This window comes from Neolamprologus brichardi, chromosome 10, assembly GCF_056152115.1.
Source record: "Neolamprologus brichardi isolate AB-2024 chromosome 10, ASM5615211v1, whole genome shotgun sequence".
Lineage (NCBI taxonomy): Eukaryota > Metazoa > Chordata > Actinopteri > Cichliformes > Cichlidae > Neolamprologus > Neolamprologus brichardi.
The window spans coordinates 11,241,309-11,263,754 of NC_142113.1; the positions used below are offsets into that span (position 1 = coordinate 11,241,309).

Below are 22,446 nucleotides of genomic sequence, written 5' to 3' on the forward strand. Positions count from 1 at the left end.
AGGTTTATGTGCCCTCAGAAGAGAGACTCAGGCAGTGTGCATATTCATTGAACCAAGTTAATTCCTCGGGTCACTCAAACTTCTTTTTTTGTTTCTTTTGAGTTTTTTACAATTTAATTGCACATTCAAACAGTCGTCAATATCACCTGTGAATATCAAGTGATTAATGAGACGTAACAACATAGCTTAGATATACAGACATCAATATCTCGAACTTTAATATTAGCATATAATTGAACATGGTATCGATTAATTTGGAAATTCACATAAGAGGAAAACTGCATTCTTTTGTTTCGTTTTGGATGTAAGATTTATTTATATTTCGGCTTCCTTGAGGGTTGTGATGAGCCTGTAAGGCAAAACTCGGGGTCAAATCTATAATGTATACCTGTTCGTTTCAGTAAGGCTTGGTAGATGAGCTAGCTACCTAACGGCTCGGCGCTGTTGCTAACACATGCTAACTATACCAGCTCTCCAGCTTGATGTGTCTGAGAGCTGATAGCCAGCGCACTGGCTTGCTTTGTATGATGCCGACTACAGTTTAACTGTCCATGCTAGCGAGCTAAGTGTGTGAGGAACGTGAAAGAAGAGAGGCTTGGCAGCACCCTCTAACACCACCACCACCGGCAGCATCCACTGGTAATCTTGACTACAGCTGTGTATTGTCGCTAGCTGAAGTTCCTCCTCCGTTTGTGGATGAGGTAGTTTAGCTAGCTCAAACGAACCGGGGCGGCAGTCTATACATGTCTATCTCTCGACCACGAGGCGAGCTGCGAAAGGCAAATCTTGCAGTTCATGTTTCGCCAAGAGGTCGGTGTGGCGTCTTTTATTCCATCCTGTTCGTATCTTTTCCAACACGACAAGAGGAATATGTCCAGATATAACATATACAGCCTGCTGGACTGGATCTACGGCGGGGTGGACCCCAAGTTTGAGGGCAACGGGGGCCCCGAGTGTGCTGCCTTCCTCGCTCCACAGCAGCGCATCAGCGAGAGTCTGGTCATCGTCCTCATCTCCCTGGTGGAGATTCTGGTGGCACTGAAGAAAATAAACATCTCCAAAGAGCTCAGAGTAGCCGGGAAAGACTGCATAAGGGCAAAGGAGGATAGTCTGGGCAAGAACCTGTTGCTGGTTACTCTGTGCATGACTTTCGGAGTGGAGGTTGGCTTCAAGTTTGCAACCAAGACTTTGATATATCTGCTGAATCCTTGCCATGTCGTCACCATGGTGCAGGTAAGCATGACACTGGAGGGAAAGAACTGATGTGTGCCCGTTAGGATTACGAGTATGACTAGTGGGGATTTATTAGAAGATGTCATCTTCTCTTCCGAGCTGTCCTCTCAAAGCTGATGGGTTGATGGGGTATACATTTTAGTGTGCTGGCTGGACTTCGAAGGCCTGGTTTTCATTAACTGGTTGTTGACCTGATCTCACCCATCTCCAGCTCTGGTGGAGCACCCTGATCAATATTTTGCAATCACTGTCTCCTAATGGTTTTATGGCGCCTTGAGATACATGAGCATGCTTTTTATTGAGCCATGCGAGGCTTAGAACAGGGGAAGAAATTATGAACTAGTGTATGTAGCACATTTAAAGCTTTTTAATAAAGTAATAGAAGCAAATTGATTCTAAAAACCACAGTAAATTCGGTAGGAAAGTACAAGTTTGAGCCTTGTTTTGGAGTCTTGTTTGGACATCATTGTTCCGTGTGTTAGGGAGTTGGTCCAGTGCTGCCATGAAAGAAGACATCTCAAGTTCAGCCCTTGGCTGTGAAACCAGAGCTGTCCCCCCTCTTTGTCTCCAAATATTATTTTATGAAGCTGTTGTATCAACAGCCTGTAAGCCGGTGAGGTCCATTCCAGCCTGAGGTCGATGTTAAACTCTTCAGATGGCTTTTTGACATTTTTTTAATCAGCATTAGGGAGCTGTGTCTTTGCTTTTATGTGTTAAATAACACTTAGATCATGGTAAATGGTAAATGGACTGGTTCTTATATAGTGCTTTTCTACTCATCTGAGCACTCAAAGCGCTTTACACAACTTGTGCATTCACCCATTCACACAAGCACATTTTTCTAAGTGCTTTATAGCTAACATTCACACACATTCATACTCTGATGGATGCATCGGAGAGCAATTTGGGGTTAGTATCTTGCCCAAGGATATATGGCATGCAGACTAGGGGAAGCCAGGATTCGAACCACCAACCTTCCGATCAGTAGATGACCTGCTCTACCACCTGAGCAGCCACCCCATCATGAGTCAAAATATGCAGTACCTGCTTGTTTACACATGCCGACTGCTTGATCTTCATGGTGCATGACTGCCATGTGACAAGTCACAGCAACAGGTCGCAGCAAACTATTCATCATGAAAATTGAAGAGTAGAGCAAAGCTGATGTGCTCAATGATGATGGATTATTCAGGTTTCAGGGAGGTAGCATGACAACCAGTGGACACTGAAGAATTGCTGGCTGTGATGAAAAATTGACTAACTGTAGTAAAATGTCCTTGATGTAAGGGCGAGATGGACAACAGTGTATGTGTTGTTGGTGTTAAAAGAGGCGTGATCAAATGAGGAAATGGGTTTTAAAAGGAAGTTGTACAGCTTTCACAACTTGTGAAAATCATCTACGTATAGTTTTTTTTTCTCCCATCCAGAGGAGGGGTGGGTGAGGGGGTGTTGGCACCGGCACCAACTGATTATTTGTAGCACGTGCTTGCTGGAGCTTGAATCTGATGTGGGGAGAAAAAAAGCTGTAAAAGAGAAGGCGTCATGCATTCCTGCATTCTTGCTTTATTAAAGGTAGTGCCTGTGGGCTCGGCTGTCTTTGTTGAACACTCTTCTAAAGAAATCGTGGCTTATTAATTGTTTTTTGTTTTGTTTCATGCATGCATGAGCTCCTACCATGATCACACATTCCTCATGTTGCATCTCTAGCGTATGGGTGTGGTTTTAATTCCTTTCAGGCCTGATGGAAACCTCAGAAAAAACCATCTAAAGAGCGATGCAGAGCTCTCCAAGCGCCCATTTATTTCCTGTCTCATTTGAGCTCGTTAAAGCTGTGCATCTGGAAACAATAGTGAGTTTCAGTTCACTCTTAAGTACACTCATTGAGGAACGAACACCACCTCTGTGCTGTTGAAAAGAAAACACCCTCTCGTTGCTACACTGCGTCAGTTTGCGTGCCTTTCAGTGTTGTTATGCAGCAGCTGGTTTTCATGACTGTTAACCAAATCCACATTCTGAAGAGGACTGGCATTATTCTTGAAAACACAAATTTGGTGTGCTAGTGAGTTTGACATTTTCCTTCACAGAGCACAAAGCAATGCGACTTTGGGAAAATGTGGCGCTTGTTGGCAAACTCATAGTATCTGTAGGTGGAGGAATAGAGGCGGTGTCAGTAGGAGCATTTACAGAGCAGCAAGTATGAGCAAATATCAGGGTGAGAAAGCCCCACAGGGGATGGAGTTTAGAGTGTGATGACTGAGTGCTTCACATCCAGCAGCACGGGTTTTTCGTACGTTTTCCACCACATAGAACCGCAGCAGTCATCGTGGCACGCTGAGGGTCTCCCGACTGATCAGTTTATTGTCGTGTATTTCCGTTTGAGGCCAGCGGAAATGGGTGGGACTCCATAAACAACTAAATCAAATAATGGGTATATCAAGTTGGAGAAATCAATATATGGAGGGGCACGCGCTTTTATGCTTCTTCTATGGCTTGCGATTGGTGCTAATACGAAGACAGTATGAACTTCCCCCGCCGTTTTATAGATTTCAGAACTAGCTTGCACAAAGATGAAGAACAAAGAGCTTGAACATAACAGCTATTAAAAGACCTATTATACAAATTTCCAGGTTCATAGTTCTGTGTTCTGCTTATGATGGACCTCTGTGCAAACTGTTCATCAGTCCGACCTTACGGATTTACACTTCAATGGGGAATCAAACACCATGAACCCAGGAGGAGAAAAGTCCCAGCATTTATTTTTGTTTGTTTCCATCACGTATAAAACACCGGGACACGACCACCTGGTAGTGTAGTAGTTAATGCCAGCACTGACACTACCTGTCAGTGCTGGCATTCACTACCAAATGCCAGCACTGACATTTATGCTTGTAACCGCTGTAGGTTACGTTGTATGTTCTACATAGATTCTGTGTTGAACTCTGGTGCGGTCCCTCTGCTGTCTGAAACTGAAACAAGCCATTCTGTTTTTATCAACATAAAGAAGTTTTTTCATTGGCTCTCCCCCCACCTGCAGCCCACTATCACCTTAAGTGGATCAAACCAGTGAAACGTTTAGAGTGAATGTGTTTACACAGCAAGTCCCACAAATATCTTCATATAAAAAAAAAAAGTGCAGTTTTAACAACAAGTCTGGTTTTCTACATGACAGAAATTCTGCTGTAAATGAAAGAAATCTGTCAGCATTTCTGAGCTGTAGCGCTAAGCTGTGTAAAATTACTAAAAAAATGTTGGTGTCCAAGTTTTTCTTATTTCACAGACAGTGGATTCGCTCTGAAAATGGAAAATTATGTACTAAATAGTCATTATGTTATTTAAATGTTTATTTGTTACTTTAGTGCACTATAAATGGCCATGCAGGTCTTTATCAGTAGGAAAAGCTGTGGGAAAAAAAATACAGTTAGTCTAAAATCCCTCTTTCACATTTTCTAGTGGGCCAGATTGGAGTCTTTGGCAGGCCAGTTCTGGCCCCTGGGCCTTATGTTTGACACCCCTGGCGTAGAGCCTTGGATTCTGTCTGAGCTCTTTGCTTGTCATCATAAGTGTTCAGGGATAAAGGTTAAAGGCATTTACATCCATACAGTGTAATGTTTATACGCTGTCCAAATGAGGCATCGCCTGCCACTGGATTCTCCCTTTTTCTTTTTCTTCTTTTTTTCCCCCACAAGTTAAAGACACACGGCCTTCTTTTATCAAGTGAACTTTCTTCCCTTGTAGATCTCGCCAGGCACAGCTGAACTCGCAGCTAACAGATATCACGTGGGCACGTGATAAATGTTGCTGTCGGCTGCAGGAAACATCAAGTCATCTGTCTGCAAAGCAGGTATCTTGCATTTCTGCAGCAGCTTTGAATGGATGCGCGTAGGCTGCCGATAATTGATGTACCGCAGTATTAACCGTCTGTGTATGGCAAAAATAATCAGCACCATTATAACAGATCATCGGCCTCACCGTTAGGTATAGCCACATTTAATGTAGCAGCTGTCGCAATAACCCTGAGCATCACAGTATGTTTACTCACTCAAAACACTGCAGCATATCACTCTATGGTTGCACTCGTTAAAAGGAAGTCTGACTTATCAGCAATGATGTCTTTTAATCTATAAATAACTCCTTTATCTTTCTATGCAAACAACTTTCAGCTGTACCCTTACCTTGACACAAGTTGGTACACACTGTGAAGGTAGTTTAAATTTCCCCATCGTATTCACCCATGCTGAACTATATTTGTCTGCAAGGTCATGTTCTCAAATGTTATTTATTTTGTCTTGTTGAATGACTGCTTTCCCTTTTACTCCCTGTAATTCCAGTAAATGCTTCGAGTCAACACTACTTAATTATTGTTATATTTATTTCTGGCCTTTTCCTTCTCCACTGCTAGTAGAAGGGCAACAGGAACCGGACAATATTTGGGGCACAATGTTCCAGCAAGCTGTACCTTGAGATAAAATTGTATTTCAGCTGTAAAATTAATAGGGAGAAGCAGCAGTTAGACTTTATTAGTGTCTTTATTAGTACAACAAGAGCATCAAGGCTGGTTTTACTCATTACTGTGATTATACAAGGGGAGATAATTCTATTAACTGTTGTTTTTGTTGTTGTTGTTTTTGGCAGGTGGGGGGGTATTATTGGTGCTCTGAGCTGTCTTTGCAGTCTAGACCCTTTCCCTGGCATTTATTTACATAGTCATATTTATTTCCTCATATTAGTTCTCCACATTGTGGACACTCTGCTCCGTTTAGCCATGGGTGCACCGCTGCTCTGCACAGCCAACAGCAACATGCCTGGTTCTCCGCTCATCCACTTAAATATAACATATCAAATATGGAGTTAACTATAGTTTGTTGTATGTTAATCCTATCAATTGCTTCATCTAGCTAGTTGTGGCTAACTTTAGGGCCTTGATATCAAAATATGTTTAAACAAATAACCTGTTGCTAGGCAACCAAGGATGCCATGAGCATTTTTCATTGATTTCTATGGGTGTCAAAATGACTCTTTTAGCAATTCTTTGTTTCTTGCACACCCTGAAATTCACTATATGATGAATGAACCCATTTTAGAGTGAAATCTGACACGCTGGTGTTTTTATTTCTAACATAATTACATGGGTTTGAAAATTATAAGGGTTCTATGATATGGGAGCATTTTGATGCACTTGTGCGGTTGAGGTCTGCATGTTTTAGTGTGGTTGACGACTACAAAAACAACCACTTGCAATGCGTTGCTTATTGAGCACATGATGCACTGTGTGATGTGTTTCCTACAGAGAAATCCTACAGCTGTAAACTGTGTAATAGACCAGAAAGAACAAACTGGACTTATTACAGATTAGCTTCACCAACTTTAGCTTCAGTGTATGTGAGGAGTGGGCCCAGTTCCAGCCTTGTTAATCCATCCTACAGCTCAGGTAACAAAACAGGCTCTCATATTAATTATGAAAAACTTGCTTCACACAATTCCGTCAGCACGCTAAATAGTTAACCAGCCCAGTTTGTTTCCTTTCAGCGGCAGAGCGAAATTCACACTGCATACCAGTCTGTCTTTTGTCACTGAACTCGCCTCCTGGAAGGTTCATGGTCACAGCTCTGTCAATGTTCACAGCAATCAGGAAGTCATTTCCTGTCAATGCCAATTAACTCAATGAGCATCGAAGAACATGCCAGTGATGACGCACGGGAGAGAACTGCGTTTCCCGTTTGGACCCGTCAGACACCTGAACCAGGAAATAAAAATATCTAGTACCTACATATTAATTGATGGCCTTTCTCAGAGAGCGCAAATATGATTAATTTCTGTACCTTTTAGTTTGTTCAGTGAATGAACGTCAGATCTGGCATTAACTGACACCTAATTTTTACTGTGCATACCTGATTTGCATATTTTTGTACTTGCATCACAGCAGATTTTATACTTCTTTTTTTTTCCTTTCTTTGTTTTTTAATCCAGGACTTCTTTGAAAATATACAGCAGTCACTGGATTACACTTAAGTAGTCCTTCTCACCTATAAATAGGATCATGACTTCTTGGGCCAGTGTCCCACGCAGAGATCAATCCTAGTTATAGGCTTAAGTGGGATTTTGAATTGAATTAACTCAGAACGTTTTTCCCTGAATACTTCTTGGATCAGACCCAACCTTAGCATAGTTTCAAATGAACTCAACTTATTTTGATTGAAGAATATTAGTGTCCATCTGAGGTTGGAGTGCCAGCATGACCACATGAATTTTTTTTCTTTTTGCTTGCATGAAGTCAACAATGAGAAGTGTTTATGAGCTAAATCTTCTTGCTCAGTAATTTGCATGAAATCCATTTCTGAGTCTATTCTCTTGTGTGCTGTTAAAGTAGAGCTAATGGCACCGCTGGAGCCAAGACCTTTACTGCTGCCACATACAGAAAAGCATCCACTTACTTCTCTTAAAAATGTGTGCAAATACAACCCTTTATAACATTTGACATTTTATAATATTATGTTAATGTTATTTGCTGAATGTTGACTGTCGGGTTTTTTTCTTAGTTGGCTCGTACTGCAAAACTGTGGAAGTTGTCGTTATAAGAAAAATGCTTCAGCGAATGTTGTGAATCATATACTTCTATCCTTCGCATTAATGTTCAAATAAAACAATACTTTGCAGTGAAGGCTACCCTAAGGCTCTGGCTAACAGTCAAGCAAGGAGTGACAAACATAAGAAAGGCAAATTTAATGTTCTTCTCTGATTCTGTGATGCAAAAAGTGAACAAGGTCGAGCCGTTACAAATAAGTAAAGGATCAGAGGGTAAAGTGACACTAACACCAAAAGGGTAGCGTTACACTAGCGATTAACAGGTGCCATAAACTGGTGATTGGCTGGAAGGTGATGGAGAAAATGACGGCATCACTGCCACGTTCAGGCAAAATATTAAATCGTCACATAATATCAAAGCTGATTGACACAGAAGTGTTCATATGAGACTGAAATGAGCTAAAGAAACCTTACATAATCTGTACAACCAATTATATGCAACATTTATTTGATAATAGCTCGCAACTCTATGGTATGTTTATTTTATAACGACTTCTTATTTATTTAAAATGAGACTTGAGGGCTCCAAGTTGCAGAACGTTGTCTAATTGCTTTGATAGCTCAGACATGAGACAAATTATCAAAGTGACAACGTTTAACTGCCAGCAACGTACAGCCAACCCCTGTTTACAATGGAGGCTGACAGTAATAACGTCTGCAGGAACCAACAAACTGTCAGCTTTGGCAAGCACGTTTTATCCACGGCAAAACATTTTCACGCATTGTTTCCTTCTCGTGACTTTAATGTGGTGTTTTAAAACGCGAAACATGACTCACGTGTTAGAATGAGGGGAAAATATATAGAAAAGACTGAAGATGTAAATATAACTGTGAAAGTCGGAGTGTTTTTTAATAGTCCCACACGTTGCAGATTAACAAAGTTGATAGGCATGCCGCAGATCAATCCCGGAGACGCATTTAAAACAAAAAAACAAACCAAATATAACAACCGCGTGTTTGGAGAATGAATCTCGGGTCAGTTTCTTTTCTGTAATTGTGTTTCCAGCCTTCAGGCGAACCAAGTTTTTTCTTGTGTCAGATGGTGTTTTGAACAAATTCCTGTTTGAACTATTCTCGGGGCCCAGTAGCCCAATCACCAAGGACAGATTGCAGGCTGTCTTTTGATCCACTCTCCTTTACAAGAATAAAGTCAGATTGTTGGTAGAAATCATTTTTGGCAATGGAAATATATCAGGAAGTCACTTCTCCCTGGCTTCACCTTTGTTTTCAAATGCTGCCTACCTTTCCTTGTGAAATCTGACTTCAAGTAGTGAGCTGTAAACTGAGATTGTTTAGCATGAAATCAGGTTATTAATGCCAACACCCAGCAGCTCTAATGCCTCAAATTTCATCCTAATTGTGGGCCTATCCTCTTGTCTGAACCTCTTCTATGTATTTTTTTTCTTGATTTGGACTAAGGAGACCTCACAGTTGCCTTTGGGATGTTCTGTTCAATGCTTCTGCTCTTGTGTTAGCACAAACTTGTTAAAGCAGTTCATTTTCTCTTGCAGAACTCGGAGCTGAAAGCTCTTAAAAGCCTTCGAGCTGTTCCATAACAACCGTATGAGCTTAATGCAATAATGTCGTTGCTCATTTCTCTCTGCTTTCCTCAACAGATCTTCCTGCTGGCCTGCCCGCCATGTAAGACAGCTATGGTTGTGTTCAGGTGAGCGTACATGCACTCCTGGGTTCTTCCCGTTTAGTGTTTTCAACTTGTCGTCTACATTTAAATTAAACTTTAAAGTGAAGTGGCAAAATATAGAGTTTTTAGTGCAGACTGTAGAAAGGCCACGACTGCCATATGAGCCGCTTGTCCTGCTGAATGTAACGTCTAATGACTGGGCGGACAAAGCTCATGGTTTTTGTTTTCATATAATCCAAATTGTGGTTGACGTTGATTGTAATTACTTATTGGTTTCCACCATAGTAAGCAGTTGTATGGTAATGTATTTGTTTGGGTTTATAGTCTCCTCTTCAACAACTCATCCGGTCTGAGCAGTTAATTATTCAGGAGAAATGACTCTGGTTTTGCCGGTGGGAACACGATGTGGGATTTACTCAGAAATAAATACAAGCAGGGTCACTTTCTGTTCGAGTAGCCCACGGGAGCCTCACAGTGAACACAGTGTACAGAGTCATAGCAACTTTATGAAACCACAAAAAGCTGGTTCTTACATGGGATAGAAATGTGAAACATTCCCCAATAAATATCCAGTCGTTTGAAGAATTACTGAACTGCCAACATTATTTATCCACCAGGTCAAGATGTTCTTTCACATAGTAGGTTAGTTCATTTGTTGTCGTAACAACATGTTTTAATTTGTCTCATTTATGTAAGACATAGAGTCATAACCTTTTGTTTGAGGCGCTTGTCATTTGTTTGTGTAAACATGGCATTTTACTCTGTGATGGTGGTGTGGAACCAGGCCCACTAACATGCAAACCTCAAGTTTATTTCACCACATTTACAGTTTCAAAGTGACTGCCGTGTAGAACTAATCCTGCTACCCACCTAAGACGGTTTGGTCTTCTACCTGCAATGAGCACAGCACATAACAAGTTTAAAATAGATCCTTTTTTATTGTTTTTATATTTGACATTTTTGATGTGCTACATTTCCTGTGACTGCTTCACAATAACAGTCACTGTGCCTTTCTGTAATGTGAAGTAGTAGCTGCTGGAAACGTTTGCTTGTTGCGCGTAAAGCTCAGATTCTCCTGCAGCAGCAAATGGTAAATCTATGTTTAAGATTACGTCTTTATCCCTTTTATGTATGAAGGCAGTTCAACAAGCACTGGACTGTACTTGCCAAATAAAAATTGTAAAATTAGCAGGAGCAGGTTTGATAGTTACTACATAAAGTCGAAGTTTACGCTACAACAGTATCAGAGGTTTAGGTCTTGGCCTATGTATTAATATGACATGGAGTGACATGCAATTAATTACAGCAGTGGAAAAATATAAGGTCGCTAATGCTCGTTACGCTTTGTAAATTTTGAATTTGAGAGAACCGCTTTTCAGAAGAGTGACAGCCGGACTTATTTGAAGCGGCATTACTTCGGCACTGCTGTTTTCCCGGCGACCTCGTCTGTCACAACGGTTATTTTGGCTCATTTGACAAAAAGAGCAGTCACAGGAGATAGATGGAGCTCCACACTCTGACACACAAGCTCCTTGGCTTCTGTTCTGTATTTGGAGCCTCTTAACATCAATGTTAGTTCAAAAGACACATTTTCTTTATGCTGGGTTTATTTATACAGGTTTACTAAATAAGCATCGCAGCTCCCACTAGGAGCAGATAGGCTATATGTGTGTGCTGGATGGTGCAACTAAAAGCTTCAAACCAAATTATACTAATTAGTCTGAATGAGTAGATGGATGCACTGATTTGTTAAATCGTGACATCAAAGCATTTATTTTGAGAGTGATCGCCTGAAACTTTACTGACCTGACTTTACACAATAAGCGCTCCCACAAGAAACTGACCCTGACAAAGAGTAAGAGACAGCTGCTGCTAACAGCATCAGGGAGGAGTCTGATTGGTTTTTGGCAACATGGGATAGAATCTAAACTGTCCTCCACCTGTTCCTCTGTCCCTTATATCAGCTGTAATTGATTCATATGTCAGTAGTGGCAGAGTTTTCTATGGGTTGAATGCTTTGGGGAGGGCAAATGGCCTGCAGAAGTCAAGAGGGGAGTGTAGTAATAACAGCCTTTTTTCCCCCTCTCCTATTCTGTTTTTTTCCTCTTTTCTTTCATTGATGATAAATCTGAAAGAGATGCTTTAGACAGACTCACACTTGTTAGAAAGCCTTTTTTTTGTTTTAACCATAGCTCAACCCCGGTAACTTCTCTCCTCTGCGCTGCTCTGTGTCTGGAGAGGGAAGATAGCAAAGTGACACCAGAAGGGCAGGAGAGAAACTAACATGACTCAGAAAGGTTTACACAGATTAGGTAAATAGCAAGTGACCTTGTAGGTATTTTTAATGTCTGTCATTTTTATTGTTTTCAGGCTGCAGGTCCACATGTTGAATGGCGCATTACTGGCTTTAATGTTCCCTGTAGTCAACACCAGATTGGTAAGTAGACCGTGATCTTCAGATCTCATTTATGAGCAGCCCTCTTCTAGCCTTTGTTAGGTCTCCAAGGTGTACAAGGTTAAGTGTCGCACTCATTGAGCAGCTAAACGAATGTTATCACTTACCTCTGGAACGGCGATGTTGTGTTGAAAAAGACTACACTGTGTCTGTGCAGGTATCATTGGTTTCCTCTATAATATCGTAAGCTCTAGAACTTGCTATGTAAAGAGACCTATGATGATGATTATGTTATGATTTGGCGCCGTATAAAACAATTGAATTAAAATTGAAAGCTCTGACTCACTCAAGCTGCGCCTTGAGTGAGTCAGAACATCTCGTGCAGGAGATATTTCACAAATTTAAACTTGATCTGTTTGAATGAAGTCACTTTGGTAAGTTTTAAACTTAAAAACACGCAGCATAGCCATTAAGACTAAGTGCTTTTCCTTTTATAACAGTTCTCACAGAAATAAGGCTGAGCTGTTCTGCCATATCCGCAATTCCCTATCAGATAAACTTGTTTTTCTCAAGCAGGGAATGAAGGCTTACACAGCTGTTTTGCATTTTATAACATCAATAAACTTTATATCAGTATTTCTTACAGAGCACAGTAAACTATGATTGCTCCCTGAACATTACGTGCCTGCTAACCAACAGGAAAAGAGGCAGTTTATATCAGTCACTTGTAAATAAAAAAAAGAAACACTGTGGACAAAGATCTCATGTGTTTCTTAAGTTATACCATTAAAGGGAACCCATATTATGCTTTTCTTTATTTGATGTCTCATATTAAACCTAGCACCTGCTCCCTTTCATGGTCCACACTGTGAATCATCTGTCTCCATATAACCCTGTTCCTACCATTCTCCTCGGTCACACCAACCCTTTACATGTCCTCCTGCTTTACATCCATAAATCTTCTCTGTTGCCTTTTCCTGCTGCCTGACAGCAGGACAAACAAAGGGTGTTGCCATATTCAACATCTGCTGTTCAATATTTGCACTGCATCTGTCCTCTGCACATATCCAAACCATCTCAGCCTTCCCTCTCTAACTTTTGTCTTTAAAATGTCCATGAGATTCACTTGTTTCTAAACTATCCACTCTGCTCACGCTCAGTGAAATTAATTTTAAAGTCTTGGACTCTGCAGCTCTTCCTGCTGTCTTTTTGGTTGTGCCACTGTTTCTAAACCAGACATCATAGCAAGTCTGACTGCAATCTTGTAAATCTTCCCTTTCACTTGTGCTGCCATTCTTGTTTCACAAATCACCGCGACACTCGTCTCCACCCACTCCACCCAGAGTTTTTAAAAAAACAACAAAAAAAACCACGGTCAACATATGTACACGTAATCCCTGAGAAACGAAACGAAAGCTCTGACTTCAAACTGCTGTAAACACTCAAGTTTCATACAATTTTATTATTATCATTATTATTATTATTATAGATTTTGTATGATGACAGTGATCATTAATGAGGCCATACATTGTTAGAAGAAAGGTGCCTTATAAAGGCAGCTAAAATAGACAGACGGTGTACCTGCTGTCCTTCCATCTCTTTATTCACTTGGGTAATGTTGTCTGTCATGGTTGCTTGTTAAGCATAGCATAGCTGGTGACTGTGAGGCCAGTGGTCTTTAAGATTTCAGGGCCCAGAGCAAGTTGGGGGCTGTTCTGTTGTATCTGGGTGCTGTAAAAGAATTAAAATGGTTTGTTTGCTTTTCATTTTCTCAGCTGCCATTTGAGAAAGAGATCTATTACATCCAGCACTCCATGATGTACCTGGTGCCTGTTTATCTTTTCAGGAAAGGAGGTAGGTGTTTCTTCATTCTGACTTTTCACATGTCAGCCGAGCAAAGTGATAATATCTCCATGGATGGATTCACTTTTTGAGATGCTGTGGATACCAGCTTTTTGTTTTGTCTGTTCAGTGTCTGTTACTGAAAGATTGTTTGGTCATTTCCACTTACATAGATGATACTGAAGAGCAACTATAAAACCAGTTTAACTAAAAGGAGTTCTCTAAAGAGCTTGGAAAGAAAAGCGTCTGGACTTCTTTAAGTTGCTTGAAGACATTTCACCTCTCATCTGAGAAGCTTCTTCAGTTCTAAGTTCAAATGGTGTCGAATCCCAGATTTAACATGTCCTAGGGGAGTGTCCCCCCAAGGGGGTCATGAATTCCCTGTTGATCCTCCACCTAATCACACGAGCCAAGATGTGAAAAGGGGTGTAGGTCACAATCAGCCAAGGTTTCAGGTGAACCCGCTATAAAAGCCTAGCTCTTTAGACTACAATGACCTGGATGACATAAAAGGAGTCATATACAACCATATACAGGAGGCCCTTTAACACAGCTAACTTTCAAACAGCACTAGTAAATTGCTCAATCTCCATATAGCAGATTTCATACTGCTTATGGATGAAAATACTGCACCTCTTACACGTTACATCTATAGGAACTGCCATTGGTGCTTAATGTCAGAGAAACCCACACTACGAAGCACCAACTGCAGTTTCTGTGCTGACGATAATGTCAGAGGTGGTTTGGGACTCTGCAGTTATCATGTCAGCCAGCAGTAATTTTGACAGCAAATTTTGATTTAGTTAGGACCTATTTGGACCATTAAAACACACACACACACAAACACACACACACACACACACACACACACACACACACACACACACACACACACACACACACACACACACACACACACACAGGGGCAGATCAAATGTGCTCATCCAACCTTACAAGGAGATCACTTCCAAACTTGTCCTTCCTTTCAACACAACTTGATTATGTCTGATTGGGTTTCATCTCTCCAGAATATTTTCGTAAAATGTTTAATCACTGAAGTGTCAGTACATTTCATCATAGTTTTTGCCCTCCTACATTTGTTTTTATTTAGCTATCTTCTTATTTCCGCCCGATGATAAAAGTCATAGACAAAAACTATGACGGAAATCATTGGTCAACAAAATTAACAGTGGTGTCAGAAGAGCGTTGGTGAATTTTGCATAGAGTGCATTTCAACAGTTGTGATCCCCACTCTGTAACTTGGCATGGGCTGAAGTTTCTGTCGCTCTTAGATGCAATAAGACCTTTTACTGGTAGCTGTGAAATTTCATCCCTCCCAGACATTTCAAACACTGACTTGTTGCAACGGTGGCTTCTTATTACAACAGAGCGAGTACAGAGTTCTTTAAAACAACCTATTTTTCTGCAAGTGTTTGTATATGTGGCGCCAAAACACCTGATTTTCAAAGATTAAGAGACTTTGTCCCTCTTGTCCATGTGGTGTCCCGACTGACAATGTCTATGGTAAAACTTTGTGCTTACTTGTAATTGTCCACTAAGGGAAAAACCAGTGTGCCCAAACCATGTGACTGCACAACTTTGAAAACAATTCACTGACAGTTATTTTGTTCACACACCATCACTTGAACCTAACCACCAATCCCCAACCCGTCATGGCAGATGCCTACCCCTCCCTGAGCCGCCTTGTGCCAGAAGTTTCTTCCTGTTTAAAAGGGAGTTTTTCCTTCCCACTGTCGCCAAGTGCTTGCCCATAGGGGGTAATGTTTTTTGATTATTAGGCTTTTCTCTGCATTATTGTAGGGTCTTTACTTTACAACGTGAAGCTTGAGGCCACTATTGTTATGATTTGATACTGTATTAGTTAAAGTTCAACTGAATTATTGGACTAATTTTGTGATTATTTGGCAACAGTAGGTCTATTATGCATTAGACATTATTGAAAGCTCAATAAAGCACAATAGAGAGCCTTTGAAAGCTGGATATGGACTTGGGTATAAAAAAGCTACCAGGTTATAGTTTCTGATTCTGGACTTGGTGAGTGATGCCTTTTTTTGTAGCTCATGGTGATCCACATTCAGAAACGCTCAGTTATGTTTACTCTCTGGAAGTTTCACTTCTACTTTGTTAACTAGTCTTATTTTCTTGTTGTGTGCCTCTTTTTGATTTTGCCAATCTCAGTAAACTAGTTAACTTGGTACCTAAAAATTATTTATGCAACGTGTTGTGAATGCAGACAGATTTGAACATGAGCACAGCTCTTACTGAAGACATCTGAGCTGTTAAAGCCCAGGGGTTGATAAAAGGAACTAAATGAGTGAGTCTAAAGCAGGACATCAGTGGGAGCAACATTTATTCAACTTTATTCAAACCTTGATCTGTAAGCACAGATGACAGTGCATCTTGTTTAACTGGTAAAACTGACATCGATGCAAATTTTCAAGCTTGTAACCCAGTAATAGAATAGAAGTGCCTGATCATGTTTATTAGTAATGTAACAGAGCTCAACAGATGCGGTTATTTTCTTGCCCAATTCTAGAAAAGTTGGGATGCTGTTTAGCATATACATAAATGCAGAATGCAATGGTTTGCAGACCTCAAAGCTGTAATTTCTTCACAATAGAACACATTTTAAATTCACACATTTTACATGTGAAAAATATTAGCTCGTTTTGACTTTGATGGCAACAACAAAAAGTGAAAATGGGCATCGGTTCTCCATTCTGCGATAAACTGCATTTACAAATTGTGGAAGAATTTCAGAGTAATGTTCCTCATCTACGGTGCATCTCTATCATCAAACATTCAGAAAATCTGGAGAAATCTCTGTGCGCAAAGAACACAGAAAACCAATATTGGAAACCTGTGATCGTCATTCCCTCAGTGTGCATTGCATTAAAAGCAAAAATGATCCTGTCAGACTGTAATTTCTGTCCCATTCACAAATGCAGCTTAAAGCATTAAATTGCATTACATTTACAGCATGCCAATATCTTCAGAATTAAGGTTGTACAATTAGAGCACATTTGATACGACTTCCTGGTATTTGTCTGCCGAATGCCAGCAATGAGCAAACAGGAAAAACCAGTTCGACACCATATCCTGTTTCTTGTTTTTTCTGCGGTTCCACTTTCTCTCTATAAACCCTGCTGACGTGTTAAGGACACATAAAAGAGGAAGTGTATAGAAATAGCTTTTGGTTCTTCTCTAGTTTACATGTTGTTATCAAACAGGTGGCCATAACTGGCACATATGACACATTTTGTGTGTTTGCTGTCTCTTTTGCTCAAAGTGTTTCTTTTTGCAGGTGTGTACAAGCCTGAGCCTCTGGGAGATATGTGGTGGGCTGTGCTCTCTACAGGCATCCTGTTCTTCTATCACTTCACCTTCCTGCAGCTCCTTGGCCTGGTAAGATAGAGCCCTCTGCTGGACACTGTGTGCTATTTCACTATATTTTTATTACACCATCACTGCCTTAGACATAAAGTTGTGGTAAAGCTTTACGATTTAAAAAACAAACAAACTGAAATTGTAGGTTTTTGTCTTTAAAAAAATAATAATAACATAAACCTAAAAGTAGTAGTTACACAGGTACAGAGGGAAAAAAGTATTTCAGCATTGGCCTAGACTGTTAAGGTCTAAGCTTAATGAGCAAGCCCTTGTGAAAATACTAGATATTTTTGTTTAGAGTTCACAGTGTAGGTAGAGCTGTTCATCCATTCACCCATCCACTCTGTCATAGGAGGGGTTGGAGCCTGTCTCAGCTGACATTAGGCGGGGTTCACCCTGAGCAGGTCAACACTATCGCAACCATTTACTCTCGTATCCAACTTAAAATGACCAACACGCATAACTTTGAACTATGGGTGAACACGAGGAGAACATGCATAAAAGCTGAAATGCTGACAACTTTATACCTCTGCAAATCAGCGCTATTGGTCAATTTAAAAATGAAGAAAATGTATATTTGGATTTAAAATTATGGCCTTTATCTGGAGCTAGAAAAACATTACACACCGCAGTTAATAAAATGGAGCTTAGTTAAGTACTCTGGGTGATTTCTCATTGAGAAACATGCATTCTTTTCCCCCAATATGTCCTGGATAGTTAATCATCTGTCCATTTTTGGATTGGTCTGCAGCAGGCAGCTAAACAGAGACAGCAGGTATAATCATTGTCATGTTTTTAATCAATGCATGTCTGAACTGGTCCGCACAGTGATGCACACATGTTAGGCCTGTTTCTGAACATGCGACATGCTTATGAACACCAACAAACAACCTCTTTTTCCCATTTTACAAAGTTAATACTTACATTTTGACATAAATAATTTACAATAATTTTACATTTATGTTAATTTTAATAAATATTAAAACCGAAAGAGCTGATTCGGATCATTTTATACCAACTTGTACAAACAAACTGTAGGTGCATTTCCTTTATACTACTCTTAAAAATAATAAGTGAGTAATAAAAATAAACTAAACAGGGTGTCACTGGGGTAGAAAGGGAAGAGTGAGGTTTATTTGTAATAGAAGCAGGAAAATTTGGCAGGCGTAGGCTTCTGAGCGATGAGGGCCAAACTGTGACAGCACAGGCTCAGAGCTTCATGTGGACTGTTGTCAGGATGCTGTTGGTAATACTTATCAAAATTCTTCAAGGAAGGACAACCTGTGTACGAGACAGTTTCATGACAACAAGAGCAACATGGGTAGTGCGAACTCTTCCCATATACATTACTCATTTTCACTCACATACAGACAGGTATGCGCTCACTGGTCACTTTGTTAATTACACGGTCAGACACCCTTTTGTCTTCAGAACAGACTTAATTTTTCATGGCACAGCTTGAAAAAGGAGCTGGAAACATTCCTCAGAGAGTTTAGTCCATGTTGACAGGATAGCATCACACAGTTGCTGCAGATGATACAAATATCCTGTTGTATCAAATCCCAAAGGTTCTCTATTGAACTGAGATCTGGTGACTGGAGGCCAGTGAGTACAGTGAGCTCATTGTTGAAGAAAGCAGATTACGGGGTACGCTGTGATTATAGAAGGATGGACACGGTCAGCTCCCTGTTTGGCTTGTTCATGCAGCCTGAACCACAGTCTGACTCTGACTCTACCATCTGAATGACACAGCAAAAATTAAGAGATCAGACCGGGCAGCGTTTTTCTAATCTTCTGTCCAATTTTGCTGTGCCTGTGAGAATTGGAGCTTCAGTTTCCTGTTCTTAGCTGGCAGCAGTGGTAGCCATCCGGTTAAAGGTTTGACATGCTGTGCGTTGAGAGATGCTCTGCTGAATACCTACAGTCCAGCCATTCTCCTCTGACCTCTGGCATCAATGACACATTTTCACCAACAGAGCTGCTGCTCACTGGGTATTTTCTTCTTTTCAGACCATTCTCTGTAAACCCTAGAGATGGCTGCGTGGGAAAATTCCCAGTTAGGTCAGCAGTTAATAAAATACTCAGACCAACCAGTCTGGCGCCAACAACCACATTCAAAGCCACTTAAATCACCTTTCTTCCTCATTCTGATGCTACATTTGAACTCAGATTGTCTCTACCATGTCTACATGCCTAAATGGTATTGAGCTGCTGCCACGTGATTGGCTGAGATATTTGCATTAATGAGCAGTTGAACAGGTGTACCTAACAAAGTGTGTGTGTGTGAGTGATATTGTTAGTCATAAATCCTGAGATATTAACACCTAATTATTGATGATCCACTGATGCTCTCTGTTTGGCTTGTTCACGACTTTAGAGTTTATACTAAAAATTATGCAGCCTGTTGCCTCCAAATTGATCTCCTATTTTGGACCAACATTCAGTTTATTTTCTGCTGGATGCAAATCAGCATTATTCCCTAACAGCAAAGCAATTCATCTTTAAGTTCGAGGGTGTTTCTGGCACAAAGAGGGCAGAGAGTAGCCGCTTGATTGAAAAATGATAGGACAGAGTAATCAATGAATTCTGATTGTAAGGACCACAGTGCTGATGTTTGTCTTTTCTAGCATGTGCTGACTAAATGGTTGTAAAACCCCTGAAAATCTTCAGTAATTACAATGATACGACTCATTCAACAGGCGGTTAATAAGTCATGGAGGATTTCCAGGCAATGAAGTCTGACATCAGTTAATTAAGTGTCTGCTTTTTGGAGCTGAAATCTATTGGAAGAGAATGATTGTAAAGATATATACAGCAAAGTCAACCATAATGTTTGCTTAAAAAAATTAAAATAATCAATTTGGATTCATATTGGCATCAAATTAGGTCTTACTCTGTCTCGTCTCTGCTCTCCTCCAGGCGACTGAGGTCAACTTGAATAACATGCTCTGCCCGGCTGTGTCCGATCCATTTTACGGCCCTTGGTACCGGGTTTGGGCGACGGGCCACCAGACCTTGCTGACGCTCATCCACGGGAAGCTCCTCACACTTATCTCGCAGCACAGCGGCACCGCCTGCAGATACCTGCTGGACACACTCAGACTGCGCAGCAAGAAAGTTGACTGAATGTCCACGAAGGTGCATTCAGACCTAGCCTTTTCTTTCTTTTTAAATCAACATTTTAATGCATCTTTTAAGACTTGTTTCACAGAAACAAGCGAGCATTTCAGGGCCAGTGAATCTTCGTGTCATTCTTTTAGCGTTGTAGTTGGCTTGCATGCACAAACGTACCGGGCATTTTAAAGCTGGCACTTAGAATTGTGGCGTTGGCCAGATTTTAGCCCTCGTTCGTTTTTTTTTTTGTTGTTTTTTATTTTCAGAAATATGTCAGCGAATTTGTGGCAATTACTCCAGCTGCTTCTTTTTAAGCTTTGAGGACAGAGAATAGGGGTCACCCAAATGTCACTACTGATCTCCAGCTGTTACACTTTTCTGATTGTTGTCAGGGGGGGTTTTTAAAGTTGCACTAGATCATATGTTAGCGAGTTTATTTGCTTCAAACTTGAACTTTGGAGCTGAATGAAAATCTGAGCTTTTGTAAAAGTTACTGCCTGTGTATAGCGTGAGGATTTCTGTATGAGCACCTCTCAGTGTTGTTACGACTGAAAGCTTTCTGGCGTTCTTCTGTTCTCACTTGACTCCACGGCTGTGCGGGTTATGAAAGCATCGCCGTGGAGGTTTCTTTTGCCTTTCTGTCTCCAACTTGTTCAGATCATTCCAGTTGTGATAATCAGGGGACAGGAGGGTGTATTACATGCTGCGACTCAAAGCAGTGAAAGAGGATCCAGAAATCCACAGTGGGATGTTAATATTATCTCTGTGAAGGAGTTTTTTTGTTTTTTAGTCTTTGTTTTATTGTGCTGTTAGACCATAATAAGTGAGGTATAATCTCGAGTGGGAGGAATTCGGTGTTTCCCAAGATAAAGTGTCTTTCTGGGTTGGATTAATGTATCTTACAAAACATCCATTCTCTCCACCGCAACTGTAACGAGCCACACTCCAGTTTGTATTTTAAGAAATGCATCTGATGTTCTGCATGAGGTCACTGTGGGTCATTTATTCATGGCCCGTTTGAAAGGAAGTATTAACTGATAAGTTAGAAGATGTCAGTCATGGTATGTATCATTTCAAATATGAGGGATGTGTGTATATTACTGTAGCATATTCTAAACTTCACTGCAAAGAAGGGATAAGAGGAACTTTTGTATTTCTATCAGTTTGAGTGTATGTGCTGTATTGAAAATAAAAGGTGATTGTAGCTGATCACAGTTCTCCTTGTGTGTATGTTTAAGCATGTATTCTTTGCCTTTTAACCATGTTGCTTGCGTTAGTATTAAATCTGACTTTATTCTGCTGACGACCAACAGATATTACCACTTTGTGTCTCCGTTAATACCGCGATCATGAATTGGAGCTCGCCAAATAGACTGGCATTGTGGGAAATGTGCATATTGTTACAAAGAGCTGAGAAGATTAAGAGGATTTGCCATGCAGCCAGCATGGAAGTAAAAAAGGTATCCAAGCACTACACTGCAGAAAATGCCCTGCTTCAAACAATATAAATTATAATTCAGGATTTCACACCACAGCACTCATGCTGATAATTAGGTCCATAGTTTTTTGTGGGGTTTTTTGGAACTGTAATACATTTTTTTTTTTTTAAGTTTTTCCTCTGTGCACCGTCACAGTGGATTTTAAATCAAGTGTAATGGAAGTAGAGACTTTTAGCTTTAATTTAAGGTTGGCTAACACAAAATTTGCCACATTCTAATCTGACTTTATTTTGGAGCGGTTTACACCTTGTTTTTACATTTATGGGGCAGGACGGTGGTTAGCACAGTTGCCTCACAGCACGAAGGTCCTGAGTTCAATTCCACCATCACGCCAGGGCCTTTGTGTGGAGTTTGCATGTTCTTTCCGTGTTTGTGTGGGTTCTCTCCGGGTACTCCGGCTTCCTCCCACAGTCCAAAGACATTCAGTTAGTGGGGTTAGGTTATGGGAAACTCTAAATTAGGTGTAAGTGCGAAAGGTTGTGTGTGTCCAGGAGACCTGTCCAGGGTGTACCCTGCTGGGATAGGCTCCAGCGCCCCCTGCGACCCTGAAAAAGGAGACGCGTAAGTGAATGAATTAGGCATGTGTTGATTTCACACTGAGACAATTTTAAAGTCTAAAAAGTGTCCTTGGGTGTTCATGATTTGGTTGATGTTGCAGTTGCGTACTTTATTTTTCTTCTGTGGCCTTACAGTGAGCTGCTCACTGCTTTTCTTCTTTGCAAGAATGTTCC

At 40.7% G+C, this 22,446-nt stretch overlaps 1 protein-coding gene across 1 annotated transcript; it reads left to right on the plus strand.

The window, feature by feature from the left end:
* The first annotated feature begins 65 nt into the window (after window positions 1-65).
* On the plus strand, window positions 66-21,458 carry tmem164 (transmembrane protein 164). Its single transcript, XM_006799462.3, has 6 exons — window positions 66-1,233; window positions 9,432-9,481; window positions 11,828-11,894; window positions 13,628-13,706; window positions 17,020-17,120; window positions 20,022-21,458. The coding sequence occupies exons 1-6, from the start codon at window positions 796-798 to the stop codon at window positions 20,226-20,228; spliced, it is 942 nt and encodes a 313-aa protein (XP_006799525.1). The 5' UTR covers window positions 66-795; the 3' UTR covers window positions 20,229-21,458.
* The last annotated feature ends 988 nt before the right edge of the window (window positions 21,459-22,446 follow it).

Bases quoted from the DNA above. Each gene is read 5' to 3' on its own strand.
- tmem164 (XM_006799462.3), top strand. From the start codon at position 796: ATGTTTCGCCAAGAGGTCGGTGTGGCGTCTTTTATTCCATCCTGTTCG. The intron at 1,234-9,431 runs GTAAGCATGACA...TTTCCTCAACAG, and splicing joins ATGTCGTCACCATGGTGCAG to ATCTTCCTGCTGGCCTGCCC. The intron at 13,707-17,019 runs GTAGGTGTTTCT...TTCTTTTTGCAG, and splicing joins TTATCTTTTCAGGAAAGGAG to GTGTGTACAAGCCTGAGCCT.